General features: G+C 36.9%; 2 protein-coding genes and 1 pseudogene across 2 annotated transcripts; 1 reads left to right on the top strand and 2 right to left on the bottom strand.

The window, feature by feature from the left end:
* Nucleotides 1-1217: 1217 nt before the first annotated feature.
* On the bottom strand, nt 1218-3502 carry LOC136256427 (uncharacterized; annotated as a pseudogene).
* A 1664-nt stretch (nt 3503-5166) lies between these two features.
* Nucleotides 5167-7192, bottom strand: LOC136256878 (uncharacterized). Its single transcript, XM_066049937.1, has 3 exons — nt 6085-7192; nt 5612-5843; nt 5167-5532 (listed from the first exon to the last, which is right to left on the bottom strand). Exons 1-3 carry the CDS (start codon nt 6677-6679, stop codon nt 5301-5303), a joined length of 1059 nt encoding a protein of 352 aa, XP_065906009.1. The 5' UTR covers nt 6680-7192; the 3' UTR covers nt 5167-5300.
* A 525-nt stretch (nt 7193-7717) lies between these two features.
* On the top strand, nt 7718-15778 carry LOC136256879 (uncharacterized). The gene is made up of 15 exons (XM_066049938.1): nt 7718-7887; nt 8002-8046; nt 8190-8234; nt 8406-8456; nt 8837-8905; nt 9005-9141; nt 9194-9247; nt 9322-9405; nt 9456-9542; nt 9599-9637; nt 9734-9772; nt 9832-9874; nt 14319-14497; nt 14562-14609; nt 14658-15778. Exons 1-12 carry the CDS (start codon nt 7812-7814, stop codon nt 9856-9858), a joined length of 753 nt encoding a protein of 250 aa, XP_065906010.1. The 5' UTR covers nt 7718-7811; the 3' UTR covers nt 9859-9874; nt 14319-14497; nt 14562-14609; nt 14658-15778.

The raw sequence follows: 15778 nt of genomic DNA on the forward strand, positions 1-15778 counted from the left end.
AAGGTTGTAACTACCTTGTTTGACACTGTAACCACTATGTTGGTTTTGTAGCCATATAATGGCAATTAGCATGCATTATAGCTATATAGCACAGATTTGCATGAAAGATATATTATGGCGATCATCATGATCATGTTCACAATATATTTTGAGTTAAAGTTGTATTTTTAAACTGCTAAAATGCATTTATGAGCTAGCAAAAGGATTAATGTTAATTCTAGGCATTTCAAATTACTCTCAAGCCAGGGTGGGTCGGCCATGGTCTAACGAATTATTTTAGTTGAAGATTAAAGCTAGCTACCTGTTTACCAGATCTAGACATGAATGTAGCTTCCCAACAGTTGAATTGTGTTGTTGTTGACATCATTTTGTTGCCAGTTTTATATAGTTGTTAGAGAAGCCTTATTCTCATGTTACCACATGCTGTAGTTCTTGTAAGAATGCCCTTGGAATTTATTGGAGCCTGGCGCTTATACAATATATGCGTGCAACATCATGCAAACGCTAGTAGTGGACACCGATATCTTCTAGTACAGAAGACTAGCTATAATGCAGAATGCTTTTGTTACTGGCATGTGCAGACCCTGTTGTTGTAGTTACCTTAGCAATAATAGTTAGGATTAGTCTCACAACCAGTGGTCTGGTGGTGAGACTATAGCATATGATTGGGTAACATTTTAAAGTATTACAATCTCAAGAGTCTAAACTTCCATGCGGCTCTTGATTTTTACCACATTTTGATTTAGTTACAGTAATTTAGCCCACCCAATGTAAAAAATAGCAAGCCAACTCTGAATTTGTTCTGTTGCATTACCCAGAATCTCCATTGTTGCCCATAAGAACTGTCATCAAAGTCATGTGCATTAATTCTTCTCTATTTCAGTGATGTATTCAGTTTACACAAGCAAAGATAATTACAGCACATATTTGTGGTAACCTATTAGAGAATTTAATTTTGATAATAGTATTTCCTTCACATAACCACCAAAAGCCATACAAGAAACCAACTGCAAATACTTGAGTAAGTGCCTACACTACAGCATAGTATTACATACACTGAGTTATATATAAACTTTGAAAAGGGCACAACTTGTGATTTTGTGACTATATACTTTGCATGTATAAAAAAGGACATCATTGACCCAACCCAATAAGTTTTGTTTCAACCACTGGCATATATACATCCATTTCCTCAAGATCATCGACAGCTATATTCATGAATTTAAGGCATATGTAAACAGTTACTATGTTAGAAGTTTACAATTTGGAAATATGCTAACATACACAGAGTCTGTACAGTCTTTGACATTAATTATCAAACATTTGTCAATCAAATCTTGTGGCTTCATTACACAAAGACTGCTACCCCTAAAAGAAACAATGTTTATTATTTTGCGAATAATTATGAACTTATCCTGTACCTGAAAGAACATTTATAAATATGATGATCTATATTTAAGTAAGAGATCTGCTCATTGCAAAGTTGTTCTTGTGACGTTGAAAGACGATTGAAGAAGATAAAGCAGTTTTCATTATGTATTAAAATGACCTTGTGTAAAACCCCTACATTAACCGAGCCATCAACTTTGTAAAGAAAGCAAGAATCATTTCTTAATGTTTTCCTTGAATCTTTTATGATCACTCTGTTGGTTTCATGCAACAAAATTTGTGGAAACACCAACACTGGTCCATGCATTTATACTTATATTCAATGATAATAATAAAGCTTTCTCCTGATCATCCAACCATATGCTTTGAGGTTTTCCTAGTATGCTGATTGATTCGGTGATCGACACAGTGTTTTTGTTGCTAAGAAGTGACATTAAACTAAGTTTAGCATATAGATATTTTAATATATACCTTTTACTACTGGAGCACATTTTATGATAGAAGTCCATTTCCAGACTATCATTGGCCAATAATGTTTCAGCATATGTTGGTATCTTCTGTAGTTCACTTATATGCTTTATTATCTGTAGAAACATATTATATACTGAATGGCCTGGTAAGACTACGTATCTTTTATACCTGCTTTTCTATTCCTGTTGAGCCATTGAATAGTTTGAGTAAGTCACCATTTGCAGATTCAAAGAAAAAGCAGGAATGAGACCATAAAGGTCCAAGGTTTCGCACACAGTCTGGTAGATGCATCAAAGAATGCAAACAGACTGTCAAATAACGCTCACCTTCAGAAGAGCACAAGAATATACATACACGTATGTGACTACACAATTTTTTACCATAATATGAAGGGAAAAGATAACAATAATGTTTAAACAAACTGAAGCTGTATTGAAGATCTTGATCGCTTACACAATCCTTAAGTAAAAGAAAGGTTCCTTCTACTAGCAATAAGTGATGTTCATAGTATGCATCTGGCAATATTCCATGAAGAACAACAGGGCTATAGTGTAGTAGCCACATTTGTAACTCATGTGCTAAATGAAATATAAATACGTATTATACGTTTAAAGAAAGTGCTATTTATATACCTTTCCATTACTTCAGTGTGGTTGATACCTTTCTAGGCGTCCTTTGAATTTCCTTAGTAGGACGGATAGAAGTTAGTCTTTCATCCACTATGTTAACTTTAGATCCAATATACCAAACTTCTTTATAACTTGATTGAAACCACAAACGCAACAATAGTCGTGTTACTACAAGCAGTATACAATGCATGTAGTCTATTGTAACTCCTTTAACAAGGTCAAACTTGGGCACCACAGAAAGCCACGATGGCCCTTTAACTCCATATTCCTACAGTATTAACACCATGAATCAACAGCACAAAAAATATAGCTAATGCTCAACTAATGCTCACTAACAGAAGTTCCTTCAGCAGCAGCTTTTCTGGCAAAAGCTTTAGATTCTTCACTGGTTCTAGCTGGACCTATTGGATCATCCAAAACAAAGGGAAAAACTTGAGCTCTTCCCCTAGGGCCAGTCTTCACAGTTTTCCCTGCATGATGATAAAGTGCATTTTATATGATTATACTTGACAACTTCCTTTCTGAAAGAGAAACTGAAGAAGAAACCTGACAAATTACACTGCTACCAAGTAATCACAAAAATAATTAGTCTGCTTACATACACACTTGCCATGGGACCTGGAGCATACACCTTGCACGGTGCCAAGAAGTACAGTGAAGGTGCATAGTCCTTGCTAATTAGCTTTAAGTACATATTCTTACATTTATTCAGGGGCGTACCTACCATGTAGGCAGGTGAGGCAGCTGCCTCACCAAATATTAGTAATTGAAGTGAGAAGCTAGTAGTGGACTGTTTGATACTTGAAACTTAATGTTGCAACAATTTATATGTTATTTAGTGCAACTTACCATGGAAATTAGTACAAATCCATCTATAGCAGATTACCCTCGGTACTGCTTCGTTACAAACAACAGTTGGCACTTATTAGAATTTTTTTTGAATAGTTAGGCGATTCTTTTTTTGTTACTAAAAATGGATGATCAGAGTGAGGACCACATTGAGTCACAACCATGGGCGTAGCAATCCGGGGAGCAAGAGGAGCTGGAGCCCCCTTGTGATTTTATGATTGTAAATTCAAAAAAGATCGATATACTCTAATAGAGCAGTCACTTACTCTAATAAAGCAGTCGCAGTATTCATAGAAGCAGTGTGGCAAACTATGAAGTTGTGAATAAGGATTTTTATGTACTTTATCAGTGATACAAATTATTATTAGTGGAGGGCAGCCATTCTTAGTAGGTTTTGACTTTTTTGTTCTTCAACACTAAACTAGAGCTGGCCCCCTATCTAAAAATATCTTGCTACGCCTATGGTCACAACAACCATAAAAGAAGCACCAAAAGACCATTCTACATTTATGGGTTGAGTTTAGTTATTTCTAGGTATTAGTGTCATTATAATCAATTCCAAAGTATTCTATTATAACCACACCAATGCTAGTTTGCATGCATATAATAGACTAGTAATAACTAACTAATCTAGGGAATAGCTTTGCCTTATAGATTAAGTAATGCCCTTTATGCTTGTAGCTTAGGGTCTGCTGCTCATTCTTCTCAGCCTGAGTCAACACCTGAGCTTTAACCAAGTGCTTCTTTGACAGTTCAAAACTCGAAGGGGCATGCACTTACAGAAGGTATATAAGCTATTGTACATAATAATTGTATTAATTTTCCAGTGCACATTCTTTACAATAATTATTACCATAGTATGACTAAAATTGCCTCCAGATTCAAACTTGAAACACCTAATTTTTAAAAATTTCCTGGGGGGGGCATGCCCCCAGACCCCCCTAGAAGGCAAAATCCTTCACATTTCGCAGAGTGTGCTTCGCACACTGTGTGGTCACTTCTACCACTTCTAGTACCCTTAGCAAAATCCTAGAGCTGCCCCTGGAGTCTGCCTCACCTATTTTAAATTTCTGGTTACGCCCTTGTTATTATATGTCATTACAGTATTGCAAACATGCTCATTTCTTTTTCATTTATATAGGGTTCACCTGCATATTATCTACTAAACAAATGTACAAGATAGACTTCATGACAGCAGAGTTATGTGAATGTTGTATCTCTTGTTTAATGTGTGTCATTAATTTTGGTCATTCTCATGATCACTATTTTTTTGCTACACACTGTACGGAAGCTTAGGTCGTGACACTGTTGACTTGTAAATTAAGTAGCATAATACTATAATAATTAGGGGTGCAACAATATATCAATATATTGCAATATTTTTTATCGCAATACAATACAATATGTGTGATGAAACATATCGATATATTGCAATATATTGCTGTTACAATATATTTCATAATATTGCAGGGTTGTAATGGGCTGTGGCTTGTAGATAATTAGCCTATTCAGCTGCCACCCTCCTGGAGGGCGGGCATCAAAGCCGCCAGAATGTAATTGTTGGTGTTTTAGAAGCCATATATCCTAAACAAACAGTGTTAGTTGTAGTACTGCCTACTTGTACTGTAATACCTATTTAATAACTGTTGCCATTATTAGCAGCTTTTGACTGATGGGTGTACACCACATGACACTATTGCTATTTGCTGTATCTTATGAAACTTAAATCCATGAGTTATTTACACAAGTATAGCACTTCAACATCACCAAAGGCTCTATTCCAAATATTGCAATATAGCAATATATTGCAATATTTTTTTAAGGCAATACGCAATATGTTATTTACCCGTATTGTTGCATCCCTAATAATAATGTATATCCTTGCCTTTCTGCTTGCAGAGACTGCAACCATAAAAGTCATTGTATCGGGTGATGTTTAAAACTTGAGCTTTTGCTGGCATATCACAGGTTAGGCATACGAGTACAGCACAACATGTTATCATTTCTCTGCTGGGAATAGATATGTGTACTCCTGAAAAAGACAGAGTATATGCACTTAAGACCACATGAACGTATAGCACCTTCACTGTAAAGCAACTTCAAAGTCTCAGCCAGTGGTTTTAAGAAAAGAGACATATCTGGTTTACTACTACCATACCATATCCCGGCTATTAATCTGTTCTCTTTCAGGGACCTATATAGTAATATAAAATTATACACATTATTATTTTAAGGATATACATAAGTGTATACCTATTAGATATGTGTCTTACCTAATAGATGGCGGTAATTCATTAATTAGTAAATGTATTGGCCAAAATGAACATCCTGAGGATTTAAACACAGGAACCCCATCAGTGTTCAGCTGAAAAGATATATTATTTGACTTTGATAAAAAACCATTGGAAACCAGTTGCTGATACACAAAGCCATCCTTTATGTCACAATATGCATCTTTTGTCTTTTTCCTTGGAAAATTTTCAATTGTTTTGTATATATCTTTTCCTGTAGAAAGTATATCACATGCATGTACAAACTTAACTTACATAATATATGTATGTAGCTGCAATAGAAACAAAATGCATGTACATGCATGTAATGATCGAAGCTACACTTATAATATTATTGCAACAGACAGAAAAATTGGAAAACTATAGAGTATGTATGGTATACGCATGTGTATGCATAATATGCAACTACACTGTTTACTATATACATATACGTAGCTTAATTATATATTACGTACTTTGAAGGAGTGTAATCAGCTGTGATTGTAAGGGCACTTCAATAAATGAAGAAATACTCCCCTTATCACAAAGAAGTTTATTACAGTGGATACAACATTCAGCTGACTCTGTTATTTCACTAAAACAGTGGCTGCAAAAATAAACAAATTCTAAACCATTGCTATCGAAAGGTAATTCTTTATTGAACAAGTATAGTGATCCCGGAAAATTATTTGCAACTGGAAAATGCAATTTCATCAGTTCTAACATGTCACTCAGTGCTTCTTGTGAAAGTTTATGCCGCCTTAATTGAAATTTTTTGATCAGTATCGTACTTGTTGATAGAGAAAGTGGGCAATCGTTAAATAATACTGGATTATTGGACACTATCGTATCTAAGTCAGTGGGAGCACTTGAAAGCTGATCATCATCTACTGAACTAGGAATAACAGCCTCAGCCCCAACATCAATGGTGAAATCTTCTTCTGAAATGGCATTATCTGATATCTCTTCTGAATAGAAATCTCCTAGTAAGTATGCTGTTTCAGTGAGGAGTTCTTGATCGCTATCTTCAGGTAGCCCATTTATCATAGTAAAGTTAGATCCCTGCCTCATGATCCTCTTCGTGTTCCGTGTCTTAATTGTAACTCCGAGTGTTCCGCCAACTCTACTTGTTCCATTATAGTGTTCATGTAAGGGGTACGAATCGTTTGCTCTTGGCTCTGTAAGTCTGCATGAAATGAACAAGGTGCATCATAATCACAGGGTTCAATCGGGGCCTCGGTCGCGTCTGGAGCTATATCATTCACCACCATTGCATTTCGCTCTCTCTTCCTCCGATACCTAGTAGTTCTACTCGCCACTGATTTTGAAAATGGGTCTGAATAGAGTAAGTGTTCGTTGTATGTTCGTCTGCCGGCCATTAGGGAACAAGAGAATAGGCTCAGTCACAATGATCATTATGATCTTCCTAGCAGTTTGCTCGGCGGGGGGTGTACCGCATATTACGTCATAAATTAAATTGTAACCGTGCATTACGTCATTATAGACATATTCGAGGAAATACTAAGTATAAGGACAGCCTCTGTTTTGGCGGGAAGTCCAACCTTCTAGTAGTCTCGTCTGTTTGAGTTGGTGTGCAGCCTTACCTATACAGTTATAGCTACATAGCTACGTACGTAAGACTTGTACAGGAGCACCTTTGACCTATAACCGTGGCACTGATGTCTAAGACTAACAGTTTTGTTCTATTGCGATGGCTTTTAGATGAAAAAATCAGCATCGAGCCAATTTCCTCTGCAAGAAAGGGAACCAACGTGTATACTGGCGTGTTTGGGGATTTCAAATGGGCAGGAAAGTATTATGAGGCAGAGGTGTTGAAGATGTCAGGTGAGAGAACTTATACATGTGCAATAGGAAGTAGGAATCCACGCATGGATAATGCTAGATATTTATGGGTTATCATAGCTATGTAGATGTTGTACATGATATTGTGTATGAGTGTGCAGTGTAGCTATATTGTGCTATATGCATGCATGTGTACTGATATACGCCTCACAGTAGCCTCATACTGACTGACCCATATAGATGACAGGCAGGAGCTTAACCGTGACTTAGATAAGTTGTTGGCTGGGACACTCACTAGAGAAGACATTCTTACATTGGATGATGCTAGAGTCACCAGTTGCAGTGCTGAGAAACAAGAAGTTTCAAAAAAAGAAAATTGAAGTCAGCCAAGCAAACTCAGATGCCAGCTAAGAAACCTAAGTCAAATGTTGTGTGGTCTAAAATTGAATCAGCCAAGCAGAGAGCCAAGAAAATATGTAAGCTATATATATGTGTGGCTACAAACAAGTTGTATAACCGGAACCATGCATGTGTGGGGAAATGATACATAACAATATGCTGTAATTGTTAATATAGCTATCCTCATTTAGTTGATTCTTCACAAGATGAGTCGAGTCAGAGTCAACATCAGGAAGGTCAGTGTTTTCTATTTGCCATAGACACCATCTGTCATACTTTAATAACTTAATGAGTAGTGGTTAGGTGAGTTGTGATCATTTTAGTGGTGCATATGTTGGTATCACTGTACAGTTATTATGTACCATTGTTTCTCTTGTAGTTGATTCTGAATTCATGTTAGAAGAAAAGCAGCAACAGAAGAAAGGTACATAGTGTTTTGCACACAACACATAATAGCTGTCATGCATGTTTTAAATAGTTGTAGCTATGTATGGCTGCAGGGTGTGTTTGGTGCATGCATAAATATGTTCAGTGGTGTGTAGGCATTTGTAATTATGTTCAACTATGCAAGCTAGCTATTAAATTTTATCCATAGATGATTCTTCACAAGATGAGTTAAAAATGCTAACTCAGCAGTGTCAAAAGGGTAACTGTGCTGCAATTGTTGACATTATCAATCACTCGGTGGTGTATGTGTGCTCAGTATGTCTAGAACAGAAGTTATACTTGCAACATAAAGTACAGTTGTGTAAAGTATTATTATAGCCTCTTTAATTGACCAAGTATGCATGTCTGGTACCTATTATAACTACAGAGATAAAATTTATGGCTATAAAAGTATAATACCACAAGTCACTATTGTAGGATTATAGTTGCTGTAGTACAGCCTTCATGCATACCCATAATGCTTCTGTGATTGTCAACATCTTTAGTTTTGTGATTATACGTGTACCATAATAATATGATTTTGTTGTATAGTATTCTGAAAAGTATTATCTTTCATGTTTTCTTTTCTGAATTATTAAGACAAGACAACTATCACAGCTCTAGAAGAAGAACTTCGTACCTTAAAGAAGCAGCATTCTACAATGAAAGGTGCATTTCTGACTATTTGTTGGAATACTATTATATGCTTGTAGCTACGCTTGTATGCTTGTACACACACATTTTTTTGCCATTGTTCATTGCCCACAGATCAGTCCTCAAGAGTATCTTCAGCTGAGGTACACAAGGGCACATATTACAATTTTGTTATAACAGTGTACATTGTATGTATATGGAGCAAACCTTCCAGTTCCCAGACAAGACATGTCTATTCCTTTAATGATGAGGTACGTACATGAATTAAGCATAAAATAGTGTGTTGATGTCTATACATTATAGCATTTCAAGATGAGTAGCACATACCAATGCAATCCATATGCGGGATCCTCTATGGTATGCTATTAGTGTCATGCATGCATTTTTGTACAGTATACATAATTATGTATTTAATGTAATTATATTTACAGCAACCTCATGGTACTGGAACATTTTGTGGCGACAATAACTTGTATGATGATTATTACGATACATCATTCCAGTCTAGTGTTGAAGTCTGTATTAATTTTATCACAGTGAATTGATATGTTTCACTCTACTTAAGTATTCTGATCTGGATTATGATTATGACAACTACTATAACAGTGGATGCGAAACTGGTAAACAATACCAGAAAAATGTTTTAGTTAAGGTAAACACGTACATACATGTTCAGTTTTTGGCCACATATTTCTTGTAATGTTATAGACTGTGAGCAATGGTGCTGCAGGTCAAGATTATGATTCGGTAAGAATTATATTATGCACATCTCTGATCATGATCTAGCTTATGTATATCTTCAATATCTACTTTTTTCTGGGTGGTGATGATGACTGACAAAAGCAGACTGGTAAACACTACCAGAATAATGCGATAATGAAGGTATTATTAATTGATATTGCCTGTTTATCCACATTAAATATATGCATTTTCTCACACAGGCTCCCAGCAAAGATGTAACCTTGTAGCTGAACTCTCTACAAGGTAACTGATGTCTCTACAAGATCACTAGTTTGTAGCTGAACTCTCTACGTGGTGGTTTCTTTGTAACTGAACTCTCTACAAGGTGACTTCTTCTAGCTGATCTTTCTAGAGGGTGATTTGTTTGTAGCTGAACTCTATACAAGGAAACTTCTTCTAGCTGATCTCTCTACAGGGAGATTTGTTTGTAGCTGAACTCTCTACAGGTGATTTCTTTGCAGCTGAACTCTCTACATGATGCTTTCTTTGTAGCTGAACTCTCTACAAGGTAACTTCTTCTAACTGATCTTTCTACAGGGTGATTTGTTTGTAGCTGAACTCTCTACAAGGAAACTTATTCTAGCTGATCTCTCTACAGGGAGATTTGTTTGTAGCTGAACTCTCTACAGGTGATTTGTTTGCAGCTGAACTCTCTACATGATGGTTTCTTTGTAACTGAACTCTCTACAAGGTAATTTCTTCTAGCTGATCTCTCTACAGGGAGATTTGTTTGTAGCTGAACTCTCTACAGGTGATTTGTTTGCAGCTGAACTCTCTACATGATGGTTTCTTTGTAGCTGAACTCTCTACAAGGTAACTTCTTCTAGCTTATCTTTCTACAGGGTGATTTGTTTGTAGCTGAACTCTCTACAGGTGATTTGTTTACAGCTGAACTCTCTACATGATGGTTTCTTTGTAGCTGAACTCTCCACAAGGTAACTTCTTCTAGCTGATCTATCTACAGGGTGATTTGTTTGTAGCTGAACTCTATACAAGGAAACTTCTTCTAGCTGATCTCTCTACAGGGAGATTTGTTTGTAGCTGAACTCTCTACAGGTGATTTCTTTGCAGCTGAACTCTCTACATGATGGTTCTTTGTAGCTGAACTCTCTACAAGGTGACTTCTTCTAGCTGATCTTTCTACAGGGTGATTTGTTTGTAGCTGAACTCTCTACAGGTGATTTGTTTGCAGCTGAACTCTCTACATGATGGTTTCTTTGTAGCTTAACTCTCTACAAGGTAACTGATGTCTCTACAAGGTCACTAGTTTGTAGCTGAACACTCTACGTGGTGGTTTCTTTGTAACTGAACTCTCTACAAGGTGACTTCTTCTAGCTGATCTTTCTAGAGGGTGATTTGTTTTTAGCTGAACTCTCTACAAGGAAACTTCTTCTAGCTGATCTCTCTACAGGGAGATTTGTTTGTAGCTTAACTCTCTACAGGTGATTTGTTTGCAGCTGAACGTTTCTTTGTAGCTGAACTCTCTACAAGGTGACTTCTTCTAGCTGATCTTTCTACAGGGTGATTTGTTTGTAGCTGAACTCTCTACAGGTGATTTGTTTGCAGCTGAACTCTCTACATGATGGTTTCTTTGGAGCTGAACTCTCTACAAGGTAACTGATGTCTCTACAAGGTCACTAGTTTGTAGCTGAACTCTCTACGTGGTGGTTTCTTTGTAACTGAACTCTCTACAAGGTGACTTCTTCTAGCTGATCTTTCTAGAGGGTGATTTGTTTTTAGCTGAACTCTCTACAAGGAAACTTCTTCTAGCTGATCTCTCTACAGGGAGATTTGTTTGTAGCTTAACTCTCTACAGGTGATTTGTTTGCAGCTGAATGTTTCTTTGTAACTGAACTCTCTACAAGGTGACTTCTTCTAGCTGATCTTTCTACAGGTGATTTGTTTGCAGCTGAACTCTCTACATGATGGTTTCTTTGTAGCTGAACTCTCTACAAGGTAACTTCTTCTAGTTGATCTTTCTACAGGATGATTTGTTTGTAGCTTAACTCTCTCTACAGGTGATTTGTTTGCAGCTGAACGTTTCTTTGTAACTGAACTCTCTACAAGGTGACTTCTTCTAGCTGATCTTTCTACAGGTGATTTGTTTGCAGCTGAACTCTCTACATGATGGTTTCTTTGTAGCTGAACTCTCTACAAGGTAACTTCTTCTAGCTGATCTCTCTACAGGGAGATTTGTTTGCAGCTGAACTCTCTACATGATGGTTTCTTTGTAACTGAACTCTCTACAAGGTGACTCCTTCTAGCTGATCTTTCTACAGGGTGATTTGTTTATAGATGAACTCTCTACAAGATAATTTCTTCTAGGTGATCTCTCTACAGGGAGATTTGTTTGTAATTGAACTCTCTACAGGTGATTTTTTTGCAGCTGAATTTCTCTACATGATGGTTTCTTTGTAGCTGAACTATCTATAAGGTAACTTCTTCTATTGATCTTTCTACAGGACGATTTGTTTGTAGTTGAACTGTCTACATGGTAGTTTCTTTGTAGCTGAACTCTACAAGGTGATTTCTTCTAGCTGAACTATCTCTTTCCATAGTTGCATGAACTCCCTACAAGGTAACTTCTTCTAGCTGATCTCTCTACAGGGTGAATTGTTTGTAGCTGATCACTCTACAGGGTGAATTGTTTGTAGCTGATCTCTATACAGGTTACCTGTTTCTAGCTGATCTCTTGAATTCTCTTCAGGGTGACTGCTCTATTAGGATGACTGCTCTATTAGGATGACCGCTCTATTAGAGTATCTCGATCTCGCACTTGCTGCACCAAGTTGGATTTCGTGTTATACCTCCGTGGCTTTAAGTCTGATTCTTCTACACCATTGAAGAGCTTTTCTAAGATGATTACTCCATCTATACAGCGATTTTCAAAGCATTACCCCAAGCGGTTTATCTGGTAGGCGTGGCAAGTAATCGTTTTTTATTAGCTAATCTCGATTGCATAATTGTTACACACTGTTGGTTTTTTCGTTGTATCTTCCCGGTTTTTAGCTCGATTTCTTACAAACCACAAAAGGTTTGAGGTTCAATAGTTAACCTATTCACCCACTGATTTTCAGCTTCTTCCCATACGCGGTTTACCCTGTAGGCGTGACAACATATTGGTGTTATTTTTCGTGAATAATCGATCATAACTCTTTCCCTGTTTATCGTATCCTAGCCAATGTTGGTACAGAGATGCGCCTTTATACCCCGCTACAGTGTGCCAAATTTCAAGGAAATTGGATATGGCGTTCGCGTTTTATAGCAGTTTTTGTAAGTGTGCGAAAAGAGGAAGAAAATAAGAAGAAAAAAAACCCCGAAGAAACTAAGCCAATTTTTGAAGTCGCATATCTCGGGAACGCTTGAAGCAATTTCGCTCAAATTTGGAATGTGGAGTGCTGAAGGTGGAGGGAGTGTCCACAGCAAACATCGTCTTGTTTCATCAAGGCAGCACAGAGCTACGGAGGTGCGAAAATTGCGTTTTCTTCCTTCCTGTCAATATACTCACGGGTGTTACGCGCCGGCTTCTTGGGCCACACGACACACTACCATGTGTTTTGATCATACATATAGCTCCATAATATTTTCAGCCAATGTGTATATGTGACCATCTCAGCAAAAACCCCACACAACTTTCGAATTTCTTTTTATTTTCTCAACAATATCTGCATTGTCCAAGGAATGGTTCGCCAAAGTTTTGGTCAATTATGGTGAGTAGTTTTGGAATTACAGCGCTAGAAAGTAGGGAGAACAAGGAAATCAAATTGTACAGTGACTATACTAAAAATACACTACAGGTGCTTACATTTGCAGCCATAACTTCCGTTTGGATTAGTCTACAGAGTTGAACCAACTCCCCTTGAGTAGGTGAATAAGATGGTGTATTGGTTTAATCAATTTAAGACTTCCTTTCTTGAGTAATGGCTCAACTATAACTTGCACAAATTTTCTTTGTAACACACGTAATTTCACAATTTTTAAAAAAAATTCATTTTTCTTACTATGCATGCTAGATGGGTTTTCACTGAGATGGTCACAGATAGTGCAACTTGTGAAATTTGATATGTATGAAAACATAGGACACTTACGTTAGTACTATTAGTTTAAGTATAGACAACACATAAACTGGAAACAGAGTACCATGATGGCCTAAATCAGTATATATTTGTTGTCATTATTGGTCATGCAGGTATCACTTTGTGTTTAGGTTTCACTTGTTTAAACAGTGTTGTTTTAAATTGACGTTATAGGCTACTGTACTACAAGTGTAGCCAAAAAAAATCCAAAGCAAAGTAAAGCCTTTGACAGCCGTGCGAATCACAGCTATTGCTGCCAAGCGAACTAACACTAGGATGCCTGTACGCCACTCGGGCACTTTATTCTTGTGCAGGCAATCCTCCTGGAATGCACAGGAGGTCTCGTAACCAGACCACCAGGTCCCCATTAACAGCTGGGTAGACTGGAGCAATGTGAGTAAAGTTTCTTGCTCAAGGAAACAACAGCACCAAAATTAATTGGCACAACTGGGAATTATTCCTGATTAGCAGGCCAACACTTGTCTATGCTGCCTCACACACCACACGCACACACACATGCACAAACACACGCACACACACACACGCACACATACAAACATGTACACACTATTTATTCATACATACACATACACACTCATTTGCAACTTTAGGTCCTATGAGAAAACGAAGGTGTGGTTTGTGCTCAGGATGTTGTCTCGCAGACTGTGGACAATGTCTAAATTGTAAGGACATGATCAAGTTTGGAGGGCCAGGGAAAAAGAAGAGATGCTGTATTAAGAGGATTTGTGTGCAGCTACAACCAACCACACACTGTCAGAATGTAGAAAAGGTTAGTAAATAATATCCTTGTAATGATAATGTATTACTGCAATGTACTGCATATTTTCCTGCAGAAGAATGGAACTGGCTGTACAAATGTAAACAGCGTGGATGACATTAAGGTCAGTAGCACTAAAATGAAATTACCTAGTACTATTACTTTTGAATAGGTTACAGAAAACGCAAAAAATTCAACCTTCAATAATAGGGAAATCAAGCATATTATTGGAGATGGTAATTGTTTGTTTCGCTGTTTATCACAACATGTTTTCAACAACCAAGATCAACATCTAATTTTACGCCAGCTAATATGCGGTTTTGAAATGCTAAATGCAACCATATTTAAAGTATATCTCACACCTAACCAAAGTCAATCTATCCACGACCATGTAAAATTACTGTCAAATAACAACTCTTGGGGAACACAGGTGGAGCTAATGGCTGCAGCAACTTACTTTCAAGTCCCAATTTTTGTTTACGAATATTCATCTAGAAGCAGAACAGGAAAATGGACATGTGTTAAGCCTCTCAATAATAAGAAACATTTACGTTTTAATGTTTCCAACATTTCTCCTGAACAATTTAATGTGCCCAGTCATTTTGAACTATACCACACAGAGGATCTTCACTATGACTGCATTGTGTCTAAGGATACTGGATTTGTTCCTACCATACCTCCTTCCATTAACATAACAGAAACTTGGCTGGATATATAAGTGCTCTGACTAGAGTTATATAGGCTAAGTTGTTATACGTGTCATACTTGTAAATTTGGTACTTCATGGTTTGTTAATGTATATGGTAAAAAATTATCGTCATTACAGAATCCATATGATAGGAGATTTAGTAGTCTGATGGCCCTGTGCTACATATGGCACTGAAGCATGATGCTACTACACAGCTTGAGGGTTACAATTTAGTTGTGACATGACTATAAGAAGTAATTACAATCACCCGTTACCTTGAGGGACTAAATTTAGTGATACACAAAATTTAGCAATTATGTACATTGGCAAAAGTAGTGCATACAAAATTTAGCAATTTTATGAATTAGTGAATTGATGTAATTAATTCACCATACACAATTAGGAGGTTTAGCGTGTACTAAATTTAGTAAAAAAACCAAATTGCTAAAACCATTAACATGGCTAATTTAGTCACCTTAAGGTTATTCAGATATAATATTAGCACTCCATCTTCACAAGCCAATGATACAGGTAAGTATGTAATTTTCATGTTTTGCTACATGTAAGAAACAAATATATATTATAAAGTACATAGGACTGCATAG

Source organism: Dysidea avara, chromosome 5 (assembly GCF_963678975.1).
Source record: "Dysidea avara chromosome 5, odDysAvar1.4, whole genome shotgun sequence".
In the NCBI taxonomy this organism is placed as follows: domain Eukaryota; kingdom Metazoa; phylum Porifera; class Demospongiae; order Dictyoceratida; family Dysideidae; genus Dysidea; species Dysidea avara.